Consider the following 20,801-nt stretch of genomic DNA (forward strand, 5'->3'; position numbering starts at 1 on the left):
TATTGTTTTAGTCTTTGATTTTAGCTAGAAGTACTCATTGCACCACCTGCAATGTGCCCAATAATGACTCCTTCTGCAATTTGTACTGAGTTACATGTATCGGTAACATATCTAAATATGACTGTAAATTCCTTTTTATAAGACCCGTTGCTCCTACTACTACTGGAACTGTCTGAGTATCCTTCTTCCACATTGCCCTTGTTTCTGCCTGTAAATCCTGTATTTTATGACTTTGTGTCTCTTTGTACATAAGAGACTGTAGTCACTGGCTGTTGCAATTTCAATGATCAATGCTACTTTTGTCTTCTTTTCGTAGACTACTATATCTGTTTTTCTCGCATCTGTTTCTTGAACTGTTGGTAATGGGTGATCACATGTGATATATACTTCATCATTTTCTATAATGCTTTGTGGCTTATGTTTCCAGTGTTTTTCAGCCACTTCAATAATATAATGTTTGCACAATCCGCAGTGCAACAGTCTTGCCACATTATTATGCCTTTCAGTATACAGTCCTTCTGCCATTAGTTTAGCACAACCAGCAGCAAGGTGTATAACTGTTTCCAATTCAATTTTATAAAACCTACATTTTTCTGTTTCTTCCACATGTTCAATGGACTTTGTAAACCAATGTGTATGTAGTCCACTGTTGTGGGTCATCAATATTAACCTTTCGTCTTTTGGTTTAAATTTATCTCTCCTTAACCATTTCTGCGTTCGATCCTGATCAACTTGAGGTTGTTCCAAGAGTTTTATATACTTGCAACTATATTTATGCATTTTCCACATTTGTTGCCTTCTTATCTGATCCTTCACCTTATAGTCTTTCTTTTGTTTTCTGGCACATTCAGTTGCTGCCTGATTTTTATCTACTTCTGATTTGATTTCCATTCCTGCTTGAAGCCGATATGCTTCTGCTAAACTAAGCAGGGAAGTCATTTTATTATATATTTATTTTATTTTACATTTGTTTACCAGGAAAGTCCAACTGGACACAGGTCCTTATTCAGCGGAGGCACCAAGAGTAACAAATACATACAACAGAGAAACAAATACACCCAAGTGAGAAGCAAATCCATACAAGATCGTGGTTTCAGACACAATAAGTAGAGCAACAGTAATTTACATAAAAAATGACTGTTTACATTTAGTGGATATAACCAAATGATTATGTACAGTTAAGGTGAAACTACCATTAGTGGTAGATCATGCTAGTATAATAAGAGTAATGATAATAGAGTGAAAAGGAGGAATAGGTTATCCAGGGGAGTTGTAGGTGCAGAACCAGGTGTTAATAAGGTGCATTTAGAAGTTTTTTTAAATTGAAGTGTTGAGGAATTAGTTACTAGTGAGTTAGGTAGATTACTCCAGTGTTTGGAGATGTAGTTTGAAAAAAGTGATTCACCTACTGAATTGTTAGCTTTGGTGGTGTGTAGAAGTAGTTTGTTGCAGGAGCAAAGGGGTCTTGAGGAGGAATGTGGCTGAATGATATCTTTGAGCACAAGATTTTTTTCTGATTGATAGAATATTTTGTGGGTGAAGGTAAGTTGAATGAAGAGAAGAAGATGAGGTTAGTTCAAGTCACTTCAGCTGCTTAAGTGATGAGCAGTGATGAGATTTTATTGTAACAGGCTTTGAGTTTGGCTAGATCTGTCTTGCAGAGGTTGGTTAAAACTGGGGAGGTGTAGAGAAGAGTTGAGAGGAGGTGGGTTCTAGCAGTAGTGGCTTTTGTGTTATTTGTCAGAAATCTGTTGTTTATCTCTATAGGAGACCCAGTTTTTTGTGAACTTGTTTAATGGGTTGGGCAGTGTGAATATCAAATTTCAGGTCACTGTCAATTTCCATTCCTAGTAATTTGGTATGGTTCGCTGGGATGAAAATAGTTTTATTTTTACAGAGGATACTGAAGGTTGTGGGTGGAGAGGTGTATCTGGTTGGGTAGAAGACAAGTTTTGTTTTGTTAGGATTTAGAATAAGTTGAGAGCTAGTGAACCAGGATTCACTGGATAAGAAGGAATCTTGAGTAATGGTATGGAGGTCTTTGAGGGAGGAAGCTGAGCAAATCAGGGTAGTGTCATCAGTGTATTGAACCACTGAGGCCTAGAGTGTAGTTGAGTGGAGCTGGTTGGTAAAAAGAGAAAAAAGAAGAGGACCAAGGATAGACCATTGGGGAACCTCTAAGGTGACAGGGTGAAGGGTGAAAGATATTGTTGCCAGTGGACAGCCTGTTGATGTTCTGTGAGGTAGCTTTGGAACCAGGTGATAGTGGGGTGACAGAGGCTAAAATTTATTCTCTTCATGTTTCAAAACTTTCACTAAGTTTGTGTCTTGTGAGGTCAGCAGATATGTATACAGTCCCACGATTGCAGATCTATAGATATCATCAGTTTCAAGGAGGCCCAGCCCCCCTTCAGAACAGGGAATATATAATCTTGCTATGCACTGAATTTTATAAATCATTTGCTGAGCATGAAACATCCTTCTTGTTTTCCTGTCTAATCTATCCAACACGTTTTGTGGCCAGTCAATCACTCCAAAACTGTAAGTTAGAACAGGAAGAGCAAATTGTTTTATAGCTTGGACTTTGTGCTTGAAATGGCTCAGTATAGGTGGCCCCATTAACAGTGAGCTCTGCACACAACTGTACATTGCTTTGAAGCTATGGAGATAGCTAAAAAAGGACTTGTGATTGTCCTTGACCTCAGAGGCCAAATTTACCTCAGATTTGGCTTTGGTAGGCTTTATTTGTCCTCTGAGTTGTTTGTTTAGTTTGATGACATTGCTTTTATCCTGCTGAGTGCTATACTTCCTAATTTTTGCCATGATTTTCTTCCTTCTGTTATTTAGCCTATGATGTTGTGATTCCCCAGGGTGGCTTGTTTTTGAATTAGTTCTATATTTATTTCTGGTGGGTACAGCTGCCTCTTTGCAGATATTAACATACTTGTATACAGTATTGTAAACAGTTCCAAGTAGGCCACAGTGTTCTCAGGGTTTAGAGGGCTTGAAAGTTTGCAAGGCTATTACTTAATAGTACTTAATTACTTAATAGTAGCAAGTTACCCAAAGGGAAGTTCCTGAATTTTCCAGGGTTATCCGGGGTTCTGGTTTCTATTTTTACTTGAAAGGACACCAGTTTGTGGTCTGCCCTTACCAGAGAGCATATTATACAAGGGGGTGTGTGCAGCACTTTCCCATATAATTGAGGACCAAGCTCAGTATGTTTACACCCCTGGTCAGCTTATTGACAATCTGGTCCAGGGAATTTGTCTTTATAAAATCCAGGAATCTCTGTGCCTGCAAGTTTGGTATCATATATGGTTTCAGTTAATCGTGGGGCAATTAAACTTGCCTTGAATATGACATTGAGTTGGATGGTGAGTGTTTCTAGTAAGCGTAAATACATGTTATGGGTTTCCTGGGTCATAGAGGGGGATCTATAGTTTCAAAGGAAGTGGTATGGGATTTTGCCTATGAAGATTTGAACTTGGAGAAACTCAAAGACATTTTTCTATTTGTAAATTGAGACTTCTTCACCTTTAGTCCCTGCCTGTGTAGTAGGTGGTCTAAATGTATAGAAGGCAGGAAAAGCACACAGTGGGTGGGAGGGTTAATGGTGAAAGAGCAGTAATGATGCCACATTGTGATTCACAATGCTTTCACTAAGTGAAGAAAGCATAACAAGTACTGAAGTTTAGGATTTAGGATTACAAGATGTGTGTGTGTGTGTGGGGGGTTCATTCAGTTACAGTAGGTTGCATGGTGACAAGAAAAGGGATAGCATGGCTAGAAGTGACAACAGTGAAAGGGTTGCTAGAAAGTGCATGCAAGAACTTCTAAACAGGGTGATAAAATACAGTATCAAGAGGAGAAAGAAATGCAGGAAGAAATAAACAATTAACCTGGTAAATTTATGCATGAAAGCAAACATGAGCACAGGAAAATTAAAACTGTAAAACTGAAATGGAATGAATTAAAAATTCATATAAGCTACAATTCTTATTTCACTGGGTTAAACATGTGTTTCTTCAACTTGAAATGATATCCAGAATGATACCTCTCAATTTTTTTGCTCAAGAATTCTGGACAAAGCCAAAAATAATGGGTGGCCAAAGACCAAAAATTAGATTTAGATTGTAAATATGCCAGTAATCAGATCACTCACCCCTAGCACTTTCCACCCAGGGTGGCTGCCCTTTTTGCACCATCATAACTATGCTTTTCACTGTTTGAAATGTCAGTATAGAAAATGAAGATCAAGTGATAGAAAACTTTGAAGTACAATTCAGCATAAGACATACGTCTGCTTAGAGACATACATAAAATAGCGCTAGTATGTAGATGGAGAGGTTAAAAATAGAAGAAGGGCATTTAACTGAGGATCCCCAGTTCAAATTAATTATAGTAAGCACTAAAAGTGAGAGAGGTTATAAAATGCAGAATTCTAAACCTAATTTATCTCTGGGGGAACAGCTGAATAGGAAACAATCTTTCAATAGGCGTGTTCAGACAGTCAAAAAGTTTAATCTAGAAAACATTTTTTGCACAGAATTTCCATTTCTGGGGGAGAACACAGTTGTTGTAGTGACAGTGTCTTTGTGAGAGGAACTCATACCTACCACGTCAGCATAAGCTATTTAAAAAAATAATCCTGAACTAGCAGAGTTACATGTGAGCCCCATAAACATAAAAAGGCACAATAGTGCAAGAGACAAAATAACTGAGCTTGTATGTAAGGGTAGAAAGCAAGACATTTCATGTACTTGTTACCCCTATACTTAGTTAAAAGATTATCTCTTATATAAAGTAAGCAATATAAAATGGAAATTCTACACCTGTTGTTAGTGGTAAAACCATATGGGATGCCAGTAATAAAGTATGCCCACAGTTAAATGTCAGGAGGTCACCTGTGGATGAATAAAACTAAACACAAGAGTGGCATCTAGATCTTATTGATGTCTTAGAATGCAGGCATCCCAAGACCTATGCTTGCTTCCACTAATGAGAATTGCAAAGAAGAAATGGTAGCACTTATAGGTTCATAGGTTCATAGGTAGACACTAGGCTATCTGCCCTAGGGCATTTATAAGCCTAGCCAGAGTGTATTTGGCTTCCACCTCCCTATTAGATTAGCCTACTGTGCCTCTGTAAAGTAGGTCACAGAAGGTACCCTTTTAAGATTAGTTTACTGTGCCTCTGTCTAGCAGGGACACAGAGGAGATCCCGGGGTGAATTTGCGATTTCCCATCCACGCGTCCAGATTTCAAAAGTGATAGAATATTGTGTAAATCTACAGAGAGAGTAATGACAGTTATACCCATAATAAATTAATACATACAAAAAGACCAACAGCTACAATGATGATCCTATGATAAATTAGAGAATTTAGTACATGAAATCGGATTATAATATGAGTACCCTTCACACAGAACAAATTTCTGACCATGTGGCAAGGCCCTTACGTGGATTTTAAAAGGATGAACACATTGCTTGGTGTGCTTGTGCTGTGTGTGTGTTTTCCCTTGGAAAAAATTTTCTGTTCTGAGCGTTCGAGTATATCACATTTCGAGATTCCAAGGTCGAGCTTATGGTGTTCGATATTTTGGAATTTCGATGTGATATAGACCCCAGAAAAGATTGACCAAGCTAAGAAGGAATACTAGTTTGCTAATAAAAAGGCTAGGAGAACAGTTGCAATGACAAAGAATAAGGCATCAGAGATGCTGCACCAACTTGTTGACAGTTAGTTACTTGACAGATGGCACAAACTCAATCAAGTTGCAAGACAAAGACAGAAGGATAAAGATGATGGTCATCAGACACCTTTCATAAGAGATATGAGTAACAATCTGATCACTAGTCTGGAGGGCATCAAGGGCAGAGGGAGGAGCACATCAAAAAGCTTCTGAATGAAGAAAGCCTCACAGATTGTACTGCCCCATTTTAGCCTATGATAACAGAAGGAGAAGAACCCACCCTAAGAGAAGTAAGAACACCATGATGGAAAGTTAAGTCAGGGAAAACAGCTGGCTCATATGATATTACAGCAGAAATGATCAAGATGTTGGGTGCATTAGGGAAGAAATGGTTCTTGAGGGTACTCATCACAGTATGATGAGACATTCAATTGCCAGATGACTGGAGAATAAACATTCTAAGACCAGTAAAGAAGAGCAAAGAGGATATTGACAACTGTGGGCAGTGTAGAGGCACCAGACTCTGTCACAGTGCATGGAAGTTGTGGATGGAGTGAGTGATAAACAAATATGAAGAGCGGTACAAAGTAAGATGACAGATGAGAAAGTCTGATTCAGATAAGGATGCAGGACAGCTGACCTGTTGTCTGCATGAGACAGATAATAAAGAAGAAGCTGGAGATGAGGAAGAGTCAACACAGGCATTGACAGACCTGGAGGAAGATCTCAATAAGTTGACTAGGTCATTCCTGAAATGGCTTCAAGTCCTGAAAGCACTGATAGAAGTAGTGCAGACTATGTGCAAAGACCAAACGGCTGTAGTATTAGAAATGTTCGGATTCACAGAGGGGTTTCAATCAGAAGTGGGGGGTGTATCAAGGTTCCACTCTGACATCACTCCTGCTCATTCTGGTGATGGGCTGCATTAGCAAACAGGTCAGAGGGGACAGATCAACACAGCCTGTGTATGCAGACAATGTAACCCTGCAGGCATATTCTGAACAGGAACTCCAGCAAACGCTAGGAGACTAGAATGAAAAATACAAGGCACATGGAATAAAACTGAGAGAGTATAGGCAAGACAGTAGTTATGGCAGAAAATGGGGGAAATCAGAAGAAGCTGAAATTGAATAGTGGAGCAGGATAACAGCTTCAGGTATCTAGAGGGATGGTAGAGGAGAAGGGAAGTCTGAATAAAGTGTCATAAGAGATGCTGCAGCTAACTGGCAAAGGATGTCACTGGTAATGTGTGAAAGAAGAATGCCAATGAAGCTGAAAAGTATGGTGTACAAAACAGTGGTTCAACCAGTGCATCAGTATGGTACAGAAACCTAGAGTGTGAAGGCAGAGCAGCTAAGGAAGCTAGAGATGATGGAGAAGAAGTGCCTGAGGTGGGTAGTAGATACAGCAAGAGAGATAACATAATGTGAGCATTAGAGTGGAAGCCAAAATAGCCCGAGTTGCACTAAAGGTCAAGGCAAACAGAATACCATGGTTCTGTCACATGTACAGAAAAGCAGAAGGCAATCTAGTGAAGAAGATTTGGAAGAGACTGGAAGATAGCAATAGAAGAGGAATATATCCAGGTAAAAGATAGATGGATTGTGTGAGAAAAGACCTTCAACACTCAGGTTTGACTCTCAAAAAAAGGTAAGGGAGTGAAAATGAATCAAGACAAAGATGGTGGCAGTTGACTCAATGCCCTAATCAGTGTAAAATGGGAAAAGGGGTGTTGATGATGAAATGAGTGTTCTCAGACATTTCTGGGAGAACTAAACTAAAACAAAGTAACATAAAGACATGAGGTAAAGGTTAAACTACAACTGTACAGAGTACCAGAGTTACAGAAACTAGTTGGAGAAGAAGAAAAAAAAGGTTCAAATTAGGAGTGATAGTAGATTTACAGAGTGACTAGGGTAGCCTAATCATGCTATTTGTTAAACCTGATGAAAGTATTAGATTCTACAATGACTTTAAGAAGCAAAATAGCTTGATGGCTATTTCATGCCACGAACTATGAGCTCATAGGCAACCTAGGAAAACCATGACACTTAACACTAGATTTAATAAAAAGGTATTGTCAGATACTGCATATCCACCACACTCCACCCCTCCACCAAGGAAAAAGAACTTTTTCAACCCCTGATGGTTTAATTAATTAGTTACACAATATTACAATCTGAACTTCATGGGTCTCCGGAGGCTGTTGGATAAAATCCTGGGTCAGAGCAAGAGCTGGGATGGCCAAGTCAGGGTTAATGATGGATTTAGCCTGAAGTAAGATCAGATGAAGATTTCATTTGTGAAGATGAAAGGAAGGCCTGATATGGTCTAGAGCTGTTATTTTTTAGAACAGCCTGTTTGCTGGAGTGACTGTATGAGATGAATTAGAATGTGAACCTCAAACCAGGTAATATAAACGTGATATGAAAACTTTATTTTAAAAAGCCAACTGAGGTTTTTTTTCATTTCTTCAGTTAAATAACATGTTTTCTTATGCATCTCTGCTCTACTGTAATCATCAAATATTTTGATCAATTCGCACTTTGCCAAATGTAGTGTCTTCCTGTTAGTACAAGACAGTAAGGGTTAAAGAGTTCCCCCTTCCTCACTGCTATGCAACCGTAGTGTTAGTATATATAATTAGCAGGGGGTGTGGGGATGCCTCTCCCTGTGGGAGGTATGGGGGGAGTTGCCCATATGCAAAAATGCTGTTTTCTAGGAGGTTGTTTTTGACTGATTGTGCACTCTGTTAAACAATTTGACTTTTTGTGATTTGGCATTTTGTCTGTTCATAGGTTCATGGGTTCATAGGTGTGTACTAGGCTAATAGCCCTGGAGCCTTTACAAGCCTAGCCCATAGAAGTGCCCTGGCTGCCTGACATTACTTCCCAGTGTCTCTATCAAGTAGAGCCACTGGATTGATCCCCGGGGTGAACTTTCTATTACCCATCCACTTATCAAGAAGGTGCTCTGCTTGACATGTATGGGAAGTCTATTCCAGAGCATGGGCAGTCCCTGGGTTATGAACCTGTCCCTCCAGCACGTTCTATTGATTGTGGTAATGAGGGTGAGGTCTCTGGAGTGTGTGGTGTGGAGGGATTGGGATTTCTTTAGATGTAGCATTTCTAACAGAGCTGGGTCAGATATGGCTTTGTAAGTCATTCAGAGATTGCCTCTAAGTAGGCGATATGAGACAGAGAATAGCTGGAGTCTTTTGAGTCTGTCCATGTAGGACATGTCTAGGATCCTCTTTGTGAGGTGCTTCTGTGGCCTCTCCAGCTGTTGCAGGTGTCTATTGAGGTACATGCCAAATGGGGCATTATACTCGATGATTTGTCTAATGAGGGAAGAGTAGAGAGATGATGACTTCTTTCTTCCTGGATGCAAAACCCTTGGTAATGAGATGTGCTACACAGAAGGACTTTCTGACCAGAGTGGCAATGTGTGATCGAAGGAGAGGTTGCTGTCAACCTGCATCCCCAGATCTCTTATAATGCCTTCATTGTTCAGTGGGCTCCCATCGATGTGGTAATTAGTGCGAATTCAGTTTTTACCAAAAGGGATGATGACACATTTTTTGGTGTTAAGCTTAAAGCCATGGTTTTGACACCAGTCATTGGTCTCACTGAGGTCTTTCTGTAGGATTTCTGCATCACGTGGGAAGTTAATAATGGCTCCCAACTTGCAGTCATCTGCGAACTTGGTCAACCAGAGTCCCTTTGTGTTGGCCTGGACTTCTGAGAAGTAAATGCCGAACAGGAGAGGATCTAGGACCGATACCTGTGGGACTCCACTCGTGAACAGTCACCAGTCTGACTTGGAGTCTGCTACTTTCACACTGTGTGTTCTGTCTGTGAGCAAATTTGCAACCCACCTAGTGATATAGGGGTTGATGTCTAGTTTGGTGAGTTTATCAATAAATCCTGAGTGAGGAATGGTATCAAAGGAAAGACCTTGGCCAGATCAGGGTAGGCTGTATGCACTACCTTACCTTCATCCACAGCCCTGAGGACTGACTCATAGAAGTCAACCAGGTTGAGCAGGCATGATCTCCCTTTCAAAAAGCCAAATTGCGTGGGGTCTAGAGTTTGGAGATTTCCTATATCTTTGTTAATCAGGTCCATGATGATGCGCTCCATAGCTTTATATATCAGACTTGTCAGGCTGATGGGGCAATAATTCCCAGGGTCTGTAGTTGCTCCCTCTTTATGGAAAGAGATGACTGTAGCAGAGCGCCATTTGGTATGTACAAAGCCTGAGGTGAGGCTGTGACTGAACAGGGCACACAAATGCAGTGCCAGTTCACTTTGTAGTTCATGTAGAACACAGCCGGGGATATTATCGGGTCCCATGGAAGCTGTATTCCTGGCCTTGGATAATGCAGTTTTAACCTGCGCTGCAGTAATGCTGGGTGTCTGGCATTCTTCCGGTATTGTGATTTGTCCTTGGGGGGGGGGGGTAAAGTTGGCACTGAATCTGTCAGCCAGTATGTTGCCAATATCTGTTGGCTCAGTATAGGAGGTACCATTGTGCAATTACTCAAAACAAATCTGGGTATTGCTGTGGAGGTTCTTGATATAACTATAGAAGGCTTTGTGATTGTTTTTAGTGTCCGCCGCAATTCTGCCTTCATAGCTGGCTTTAGAGGATATGATGAGGGATCTCAAGTTTTTGTTGAGGCTTATAAGGGAGTTTTTCCAGTTTTGAGACTTCATCTTTTTCTGCAACAGTTTCTTCCTTCTGTTGTAGAGTTTATTAATGGCAGGAGAACACCAGATTGGCTTCCTTTTTTTGGAAGAGAATGTCTTGGTTCTGTTGGGTATGGCTAGTTCCATGCATTTATGTACGTTTGTACAGTACACTTGGCAGTCATGTGACTATTTTGCATTGGCATGGGTGCCATGAAGTTAGCCACCTCTGTTTTAGGAGCCTAAAGTCAGCTTTGGAAAAATATTTTAAGGTGGTTACCTTTGCAGGGTGGTGGGGGGGGGGGGTGAGATGTGGATTCCCATGGTGATTAGTTTATGGTCAGATCTGACCAGGGAGAGATTGACTATTAGCATAGAGCAACACTCACCCATGTTAGTAATAACCAAGTCAGGGATGTTGCTTCCTCTAGTGGGGGTCAGAATGAGCTGGTCCAGGGCATTGGAATTGAGGAATTCCAGGAAGCGTTGGGCCGGTGTATTGGTGCTTGAGTAGTTTTCCCAGTTGATGCAGGGGTAGTTGAAGTCTCCTAGTGTTGGGTTGGACCTTGATAGATTCCAGGGTGCTTAGGAACATGGAGTGGGAGTCTAGGGATATGGTTGGGGACCTATAGCAGGCTATGACCTGGATTGCCATCATATCGGATGTTAGTTGTACCTGAAGTATCTCAGATGTGTTATGCTGGGCTACTAGTCTGGAAGTGTGTATATCCTTTATGAATATGGAGACACCACTGCCTTTGGAGTTTTGGTCCATGTTTCAGAGCCAAATGGTGTGTAATGAGTTATAGCCTGGTAGCGCAGGGGTGCTTTCTGCCACTTTAAACCAGGTCACCATTACAGCACAAATGTTGATGTTCTCCATTTTGAGGAGTGATTCGAGCGAGTGCATCTTGAGATTTAGACTTCTAGCATTGAGCAGCATGACCCTCAGATTGCATTTATTTATAGCTGTTATGGTGGTAATTTGGTCTTTGGAACACCGCCTAAAAAAGGAACTATAGGGGTGGCAAGAGCCTTAGTCAGTACCCGGAAACCCAGGGGTGACAGATGCAGGCCATCTCTGACAAAGCATTGAGGTCTGTCAATCATGTCATCCCAAGCAGACAGATACTGGATCCCCTTAGAATGACACCAGAAACTTAGTCAATTGTTGAAGTCAATCATTTTTTGTTTGTACTTTGGTATCATTCTGGGTGACAGTAGGATACTCAAGGCTAGGGTCATACCTGCCTGGGCCAAATAATCCAAGAGCTCCACCGTGATTCTTTTCATGTAGTCCAGGGAGGTGCATCTCAGGTTATTCACACCCATATGGACAATGACAGAGATCTTTTGTGCTATGTGTTTTTTAATAAACTGTTGAAGTGAACGGCTGAGACTTGTGGATTTTTGAATTGGACAGCCTCTATTGGATGACTACCTGAAATTCATCATTTAATGACAGAGTCATACTTGTACTTGTTGTGGAGTGACCTGAGTGCGTGTTTTATGTGTCAGATTCTGGCACCTAATAGACAACCGACTGTTACCTTCTCTTTATTCAACCTAGTGAGTGGGACATCTGTGTGCCTCACTATTGAGTCACCTATGATTAGTGTATTGGGCAAGGTGTTTAGCCTTGGGGGCTTAGGTTGAGGGACACACTGTGGAGGTGAGCTATGTGTGGTAGTGGTCGAGTGCATTTCTGTCTTGCAGGTCTCTGCTGTTTGGGTAAATTTCTATTGAGAGCCTCCACGAAGGTGGGTGTGTGGTTTGTGTTTTTATGTGAAAGCTGTGATGGTGGGTAGTCTAGAGGGCTATGTGTTCCATGTGGTGTGGTGCAGATGGTGACCTTGTCCTCTTGACCAGCTAGTCCGGTCTTGGCTGGAGAATACATAGCTTCCAGTTTGGTGATATAAGTGCATCTCTCACAAGTCTGAGTGTTGGGAGGTAAGAGGAGAGGGTTGTCTGTGTACATGAGGCAGTTGCTACATTGCCTCAGAATGCCCAAGTGCACCAGGTTAATAGGAGAAAGGACAGGGAACTGCCATTTAATCATCCCAGGAGGGGTGGTCATAACTACTAAGTACTTAAGCTATTTACGTGAAGAATGACTAGTGCTGATGGCACTTAGGTGTTCTACAATAAATGGTACAAAAACCTGTTGAAGTGCAAAGTGATTAAGCTATTTGTAGTGCAAGAGAGAAAGAACTACCAAGATCTAAGGGAAAAACTGAAGAGCAGACTTTCTGGCACCAGTAATAGTTTACCTCTACACAGAGCTTAAACAAGCACAAACCCATGCAAATTAAACCATAAAGTTGAAAGGGATGGAAAAACTGCCAAAATGGCCAATAAATTACAATTTCTGGGCCAGAAACCACTTCTGTTTTGGTAGATAGGCTACCTAGTGCTTACCACTCCTACTGATAAGCTAGAAGGCTTCCCTCCAACACAGAAAGGCTTGGGGGGGGGGGGCTCAGAAGCTTACAAACAGTCCTGGATACAGCAAATCTGTATCTGGACTAGAATATTACAGGAAAGGTGGGAAACAAGCTTAGAATTTTTTTTACAGAAAAGCAGCTAAAACAGCAGTAAAAACAATTGAAATTCAGTCAAGCTAGCACACTTGAGTGTGTAGCAATACTAAAGAAAATACAGTTTAAATAAATGCAATGTCTGATGAATCAATGACACTATTGCTAAAGCGCTTACAATAAACCAGTATTCTTTTTGAAGCTTTGGAGCCTGTCTTGTTTCCACACCAGTTTTTACTACTTTTGTTGTTTCCTGTATTCTTTCTGGTGTGGTTAATTGCTGGAGTATTCCTTGGTTTTGCTGGTTTTCCTAATTTTTTTTTTGTTTTGTGAACTCCAGTGAGCATGGCAGAAGGCTTTGTGGCCAGCAAGAACAATGAACAACTTTCTTATGTTTCTCAGAATATAAATGATGGGTTACTTCATTTTATGAATGTATCTCAGAATCCGTTGCTGAGTAATGGCTTGCTTTTTGAAGGGCCAGCTAATACCACTCCAGAACCAGATTATCCCAGAACAAGCAATGTTATGAGAGAGATTGAGAATGACTTATATCATTTTAAGAGGCTTCAATGCCAGAGACATCATTCTGAAGCCTGTTTGCAGCTCAAGGTAATACCTAGGGGTCTTTGAGTACTTAATATGCCCACATATGGGGACTCATACCCCTCATTGTTGGCTCAATGGCAATGTTTTAACCTTGAAACAGGACAAGCCTATTTGAAATTGTTAATTGACTTTTTTATACCTATAGAAAATGAACTATGCAATAAAATTGAAATGCAGCAAATGGAACTTGTGAAAGTTTTGGGGAATGAAGCTATTGACTTATTCCTCAATGACTTGCTCGACAAGGTGTTGATGTATGAGAAAAGGTGTATTCAGCAAAAAAAGAAAAAAACTTGCTAGAGATATGAATGACTTTCATTCTAATCATGTATTTACATTGCCAAGGACCCGAGAACGAGCCTGGGGGAAGGAGCGTGAGCATCAGAGAAGCCTCAGAGAAGAGAATCTTTGGATGTGGTCAATAAAGCAATAAGAGAGGATATGACATAATGATGCACGTTGAATCTGTATATTCCACACCAGCGGCAGGTCCTGAGCCACACACAGCAGTTTCTTGAACTGAGACTGATTCACAACCTGTTGTTAGATGTAAAACAGCTCCTTTGCCTCGAGAATACAGGGAACAGTTTTTTCCCATTCTACCTCTTCCCTTCAGAACCAACAGAAAGAAATCTATCACCATGGAACCACAGAGAGGAGGGCACAAAAGGAAAGAACTACCATCAGTGAGCAATATGAGGACGCTCAAGAAAATGTGGGCACCCGTGTCCATGGACTAGTATGGAACTTATCAAAATGTAAGTTAACAGACTTTGAACTTTCTGTCTTGAATAAGGTCAGAGTTATATTCCTACAGAATCTGCTGACATTTCAGAGAATTGAACTTAGAATATTTGAACGAAACATTTCTTTGAAATCTACGTTCAATAGTAACTTGAACAACGATGATGCTAATCTTTTTAGAAAGCCTAGCATTTTTGCCCCACAAATTGAACCAGTTTTAGAAGTATTTTTGAAAGCATGTGAGGTTGATATGTATAAACTATTTTCTAACAAAAGCAGAACTAGAAGTTTTAAAGGTAAGGAATCTAAAATGTTGTTTAATTTAAGTGACAATAAGTGTAAAGCATTGCATGATTTACAGTATGCACAGAGCATAGTTGTTCGCCCAGCCGATAAAGGTGGGCCAGTTGTTGTCTTGGATAGATCCTGTTATTTTGGGGATATGGAATTAATGTTACAAGATACTGATGTTTATAGAACTGTTAATTCCCAAGACAGCTTGTGAATGCAAGAATCTGATGCATGAGATGTGTGACTATGGATATTTTGTCAAAGGATTTGTTTCAATATTTTATTGTAGAGTCTCCACTGATTCCCTTCCTGCAAGGGCAGTCAAAATTCATAAAAATCCACTACAGCCAGGTTTCAGACCCATAGTAGTGGGGAATGGTTGGTTAACAGATCCCATCTCTATTTATTTAGATAAACAGTTGAAATCCATATTAGATGCATGCCCAGTAGTTTTGAAAGACACAGAACATTTTCTGAGAGACATACTCGGTTAAGTCTGAGGTAGAGAGCCATGCAATGACTTTGCTGGTCACCCCTGATGTTACCTCCATTTTTACTTGTATTCAGAATAATGAGGGAGTTAGTATGGTTAAGTCTTTCTTGGTTAGGAATGGAAAGTATACTTTACAGCACATTGATTTCCTCTGCCTCTTGTTAGAATTAGTTCTGGAGAACAATGTATTTGTCTTTAATGAAGTATACTACTGGCAAACATCGGGATAACAATGGGAACAAGCTGTGCGAACAGTTATGCCAACTTAGTAATGGCAGAGTGGGAATACCACAATGTTAATAAATATGGAATGGATGCAGTCTCTTTCTATCGATGGTTTCTCAATGGTCTTTTTTTGGTTTGGACCAAAAGTTAAGTGACAAGGACTTGGCCATTTTTCTTGAGGGGATAAATACTAGTAGTGCATTTTTAAAGTTTAGCATGAGCTATTCAGATGTTATGATCAATTTTCTTGATGTTGAGATTGTAAAAACTCTGAAGGTGTACTTACTACCAGAATATACAGAAAGGACTGGTATTGTTCTTCATATCTGTATAGGGATAGTATGCATCCACAACACATATTTCAGAATGTTTTTAAAGGTCAGGCTATGAGAATTTCTCACCTTTCATGTGAAACCTCTGATTTTGAACGAAGCCTACATGGGCTGAAACTTGAATTTATGGACAGAGGTTATCATAAAGTAGAACTTAATGAAGCCTGTAGACGTGTGAGGCTAGAGAGGTCAGGCCTAGCTAATTCATGTTTTTCTAATAGATGCGAGCTACCTTCTCAAAAGCAGCAAAGAGTTAACACTCTGTCCATGACTTTATCCTTTAGTCGAGATGTCCAAGAAATATGAAATACTATTAGACATAATTGGTGCATCCTACAGGTAGATGAAAAGGTAGGTAATATTGTGGGGTGACAACCCAGGTTTGTATTTAGAAACAAACAGACACAAACAGCGGCTGTGTTACCCTAAGCCCCAGACGGTAGTTCCTTTGAATCTCCAGGAACTAGGAAATGCCAGAATTGTGCATTCTGTCCATTTATTGATGAGAATATAACTTTCAGATATCCAGATACAGGTTCTATTTGGTATCATAAAGCTCATGCCAATTGCAATACGAAACACCTAGTTTACCTTGCACACTGTAATCTATGTCCAGTCTTCTATGTAGGGAAGACTAATAGGTGACTTAGGGAAAGACTCAGGGACCACAGTTACTGTACATGAAGAGGCTTAGAGTATAGTACATTGGCCAAACACATCAAGCATGCAGAGGATGAACACACTTCAATTTTTAGTGCTTCAAGTAATACAAGGGAACTGCAGGATAGGTGATATTATAAATCGAACTGAGACACTGGAACTTAAATGGATTTTGAAGTTAGCTGCACATTTGGGACATGGGCTGAATGATTATATCTTTGAAACTCATTTTGAAGTCCAGAAAACTGAAGAAGTAAAACATTTTTTAGAGCAAAAGTTTTAAGCATGTTATGTTATAGGGTTCTTGTCTTTGCAGATTTTATTCAAGTTTTTACTGACTGTCTTGACTATGCCTTGTGCTAAATCATTTCACTTTAAAACTCTTGAACACTTTAATTGAATAATTGTCTTATCTGGGGTGTGTACATATATTGGTGGGAGTTGTTTTTAAAAAATGTCTGATGAAGCAGACACTATTGTGAAAGTGCTTACAATAAATCAGTATTCTTTTTGAAACTTTGAGTTTGGAGTCTGCCTTGTTTCCACACAAGGTTTTACTACTTTTGTTGTTTCTTGCATTCGAATGCTGGTGTGGCTAATTCCTGGAGTATTCCTTGGTTTTGCTGGTTTTCCTAAAAAAAAGACTAAAAATAAGTGCAGAAAGCAGTAAATTAGGAAAAAAATCAAAATGGAGGCACTTGGAGTATCTCTTTTTCCTTCCTGATGCTCTTGTAGTCTGCAAGATGCCAAAACTGGATCCAAGGAGCTTAAACAAAGATGTTCAATCATTAGTAATACATACATACATACATACACACATAAACACACACACACACACACACACACACACACACACACACATACATACATATATATATATATATATATATATATATATATATATATATATATATATAAAACATTTGTTGCTTGATCTTTGTACCTATTCCATACAATGTGTATGTTTTGTATCAGTTTTATTATATGTATTTCCTGTTTTCCTTCATTTTCTGTATGCTTTACTATAATTATCATGACTTTGTGAGTGTAGCATCTTTATTTATGGTTATTCTTTTCAAAACTGATTTTGTATATGTAGCTTTCCTTCCCAGACCTCTATCAAAATGTGAACTTGTTTGATTTCCCCAGGAATCAAGCCATAAATAATGAAATAATAATTACGGGGTTATTGTATATAGCACCATTAAGGCCAAATCTATAATACTGTGCCAAGTTCTGGCAACCATAGACAGCAGAATCATTGAGCCTGCAGAAGTCAAAAAAGAGAAAGCAACCAAATTAAAGAGATGTAGTCAGTGAATAAAATATTAGAAAAAAAATCAAATCAAAGGCCTTCACATGCATGCCATAGGCGACAAAACTGAAAGATGTAATGGAATATGGATATCGTTAGATGGAAGATGAGATGAGGAAAGGAAAACTCAGACGATGGGATAGACAGGGCAGTTGCAGGGTGCATAATTCTAGACTGATTTAGTAAAATATAGTTTCATAGGAATGACTGTGAACCCTGGAATGTATTGCAGGAGGGAATTGTGAAATACAAGTGGGCAAATGAGTTCAAGTGTATATAGGATTATTGGGGAAAATGAGTGGGCAGAAGGTATGGAAGAAATGGCTACCATGGGCTCCTGCAGTTGGACTGGGCCCTTAAACTATTAGATTTCTTTAGCCAGTATATTGGTGGAAGGCAGAGACAGTATAGGGGTAGCATACAATCATCTTAGGCAGAGAGCACACTCTAACATTTGCTAATCCTATTAAGAATGTTGGAGTGTCATCTTCTTTGCCTGCAGTCTGCTGATTCTTGTTAATGTTTGTTTCTTATTACTTGCATTTATAATATGAAATGCTAAATCTAACTATGGGTACTGTCACCATGTTTGTACTGCAGTTATTTCTGTTATTTTACTTCCAAATATCAGATAGCTGTGACCCTGACAATTAAATTCAAGTGCTATGACATTTAAATATATCTTGAAAAAGCATATTTATAATATATCTTCTACGTAGTATCTTCAGTTACATGTTACAGTTATTGCATTGTATAGTAAAAACTTACAATGGAGGTTTTTCTCATTTATTTCTTTTGTTCTTCTCCTTTACAAGCCTAACATGGGTGGTGTGATGTACATCGGTCCACCGTCACCGTTTGCTTCCCCTCTTCAACGGTATTATGCAACATCCACTTACAATATCAAGTTACCCAGCCACGCCTCACTCACTCCTTCTATGGTATCTAACTAGGATTGACTTATTCATCTCAATGGTGAACAGAACCTCCAAATAATGAAAAGAATAAAAAGTTTGCTTTAACAAATTTAAGTTAATTTAATGAGCATTTGATATTTATTTTATTCAGATTACTGTACACCACTGTTATGTTGTAAATCAGGAGCATGTATTTCAAAGAAATATTCAAACTAATGAACTTGACATCATGGAATATAATTAGCTCATGAATGGCATGCCCGATGAGCAAATTTAAAAACTGTAAGTTTTGCTACATGTATCCAGTATGTCTCCTCTTTGAGATTTTGTGTGTATATTTAATTTTCAGTGGACAATGACCTCAATTAATTTTAAACCTGAAGTTAAATTATCATCCATTTGCATCTGTAATATTTCACTGCACTACTCTGAAAGCTTCAGCTGCATATCTCATTGCCTCAATAAATATCCTCTTCCATGGCAGAAAGGAAAATCAATTGTGATTTACTTCTAAAGGCTTATAAAGATATTATAATTAGAGATGGATTTTGCTTTCTTATTAAGTCTCCAACTTCTTTCGCTAAAAAATAGGTAAATCATAAAGCAAAACAAGGTAATGTATGTACATTCTAGAGAAACATTATATTTCTTTCTCAGTTATCAAATAGCCATTTGTGTTTCAGGGTTTATTTTATTGCATGCAATAGTATTATAATGCTGTTCTTTTGATAGAAAAAAGTAAGGCATATTAAATTAGTAATATTCAGCGTGTAGGAACATTGATTAGACATATATTCAGAAGCAGTTTACATGTTCGCCTGACTTTTGCATACTATAGTACCAGTAAACAAATAAGCTAAGCAGAGAAGCAGGTAAGTAAATTGCATATACTCAGTGAATTGCCTGGCATCAATGTGATGTGAATACAGCAACATTTTAAATAACATTTAAAAAATAAGCTTGTTTATATTTTATTGTGGTCTCTTTGAGAGTTACCACAACGACTTGCATCTTGCTTAGCCAAGATGAAATATTCACTGCCGATATGTCACACAGCCAGACCACACCACATCACAAATTCAACCAAAGAAACATTGCCATGCGTGAGAAAGCATTTTTTTACAGGGTCACATCCCTGTATACCCACATCCCCATCTTTTATGTATATTATATGTGAGGTTACACAAACATGGAAAAATGGGAAAATGTATAAAACAAAAATAAACACACACATTTTCTTCTTCTTCTCCATCTCCTGCAAGCAAAAGACAAAGTCAAACACTCACAACAACAGAGATGATGTATTAATAAGTCAACAACAAAAACTTCTTGCTTTCCAGCTATGGTTATTTGCACAATGCTTAAAGGCAAAACAACAGAGAGTGGTGTTCCCATGGCTTTGTTCTGCCAAGCAAGGCTTCTTAAACTTTATCTAGCAAGAAATATAAAACTGTTGGTAACTAAGCCCTTTCAAGTGACAAATGCTGTCTTCTAGTAATTGTATTTGTCAGACCTCCTGAGCATAGCCTTCTCACTGCATTATATGTTGCCATGAAGATGTTATTTTAACAAGTATTTCAGGAATGCCAGTATGGATTAAGTCACAGCCATGCTTTACTTTACACAAATTCTAACTCTACTGTTATTTAGCTGTGCATTTTGTAACTAATGTTCACTGCTTAGTCAGAGATAGTAAAATAACATTTTCTCACTAATTTTCTGATGCCTGCTTTGTTCATTTCTATATCATGGGCAGCCAAAGTCTTTCCCACACTTAGTTGATGCAAGACAGAGAAATTAATCCTGGATTAGCTGCCAGTCTTTCAAGGAACATACACATGCATGTGAACACACACTCACACATATGAAATGAAATCTTAAACTCACTCATTCAAACATGGCAGGCACACACGCACCTAGAGACAATTTGGCAAAATGCCAGTTCACCTACTAGATGTCTTTGGAATGTGGGAGGAAACTAGAGCACCCAGTGAAAATCCATGCTGACACAGAGAGGAAAAGCAGACTTCACACAGAAAACACTCAAAATGAGAGCTGTACTCTACTTCCAGGAAGGGCTCTTGTGTCAGTAACCATAACAAGAGTGTTTCTACTCACCAAAGACAGTCATTCTCTTGCCTATTTTTAAGCTTTCAAAGATTCATAGAGTTCTAGATTGCTACTAGGCTAATGACCCAGGTGGCCTTTCTAAGCCTTGCCAAGTTTTACTGAAAGAATAATGATGTCCTGTATCCAAATAGGACATTGAGGGCCAGGCATTTATAAGTTAG

At 39.2% G+C, this 20,801-nt stretch overlaps 1 protein-coding gene across 2 annotated transcripts in view; it reads left to right on the top strand.

Moving 5' to 3' along the window:
- The window catches only part of LMNTD1 (lamin tail domain containing 1), a 1,453,405-nt gene extending 1,434,349 nt beyond the window's left edge, over positions 1 to 19,056 (top strand). The window contains exon 18 of one of the 2 annotated variants that reach the window (XM_044087661.1): positions 18,409 to 18,483. Coding sequence is in view for 1 of the 2 variants with exons in the window: in XM_044087662.1 (XP_043943597.1) it covers positions 18,409 to 18,546 (138 nt within the window). In the remaining variant the exon portion in view is untranslated. Of the gene's footprint in view, positions 1 to 18,408 lie in introns of both variants that reach the window. The other variant, XM_044087662.1, reaches the window with a different exon arrangement.
- The last annotated feature ends 1,745 nt before the right edge of the window (positions 19,057 to 20,801 follow it).

Source organism: Protopterus annectens, chromosome 11.part0 (genome assembly GCF_019279795.1).
Source record: "Protopterus annectens isolate FY-2018-M chromosome 11.part0, PAN1.0, whole genome shotgun sequence".
NCBI classification, from domain to species: domain Eukaryota; kingdom Metazoa; phylum Chordata; order Ceratodontiformes; family Protopteridae; genus Protopterus; species Protopterus annectens.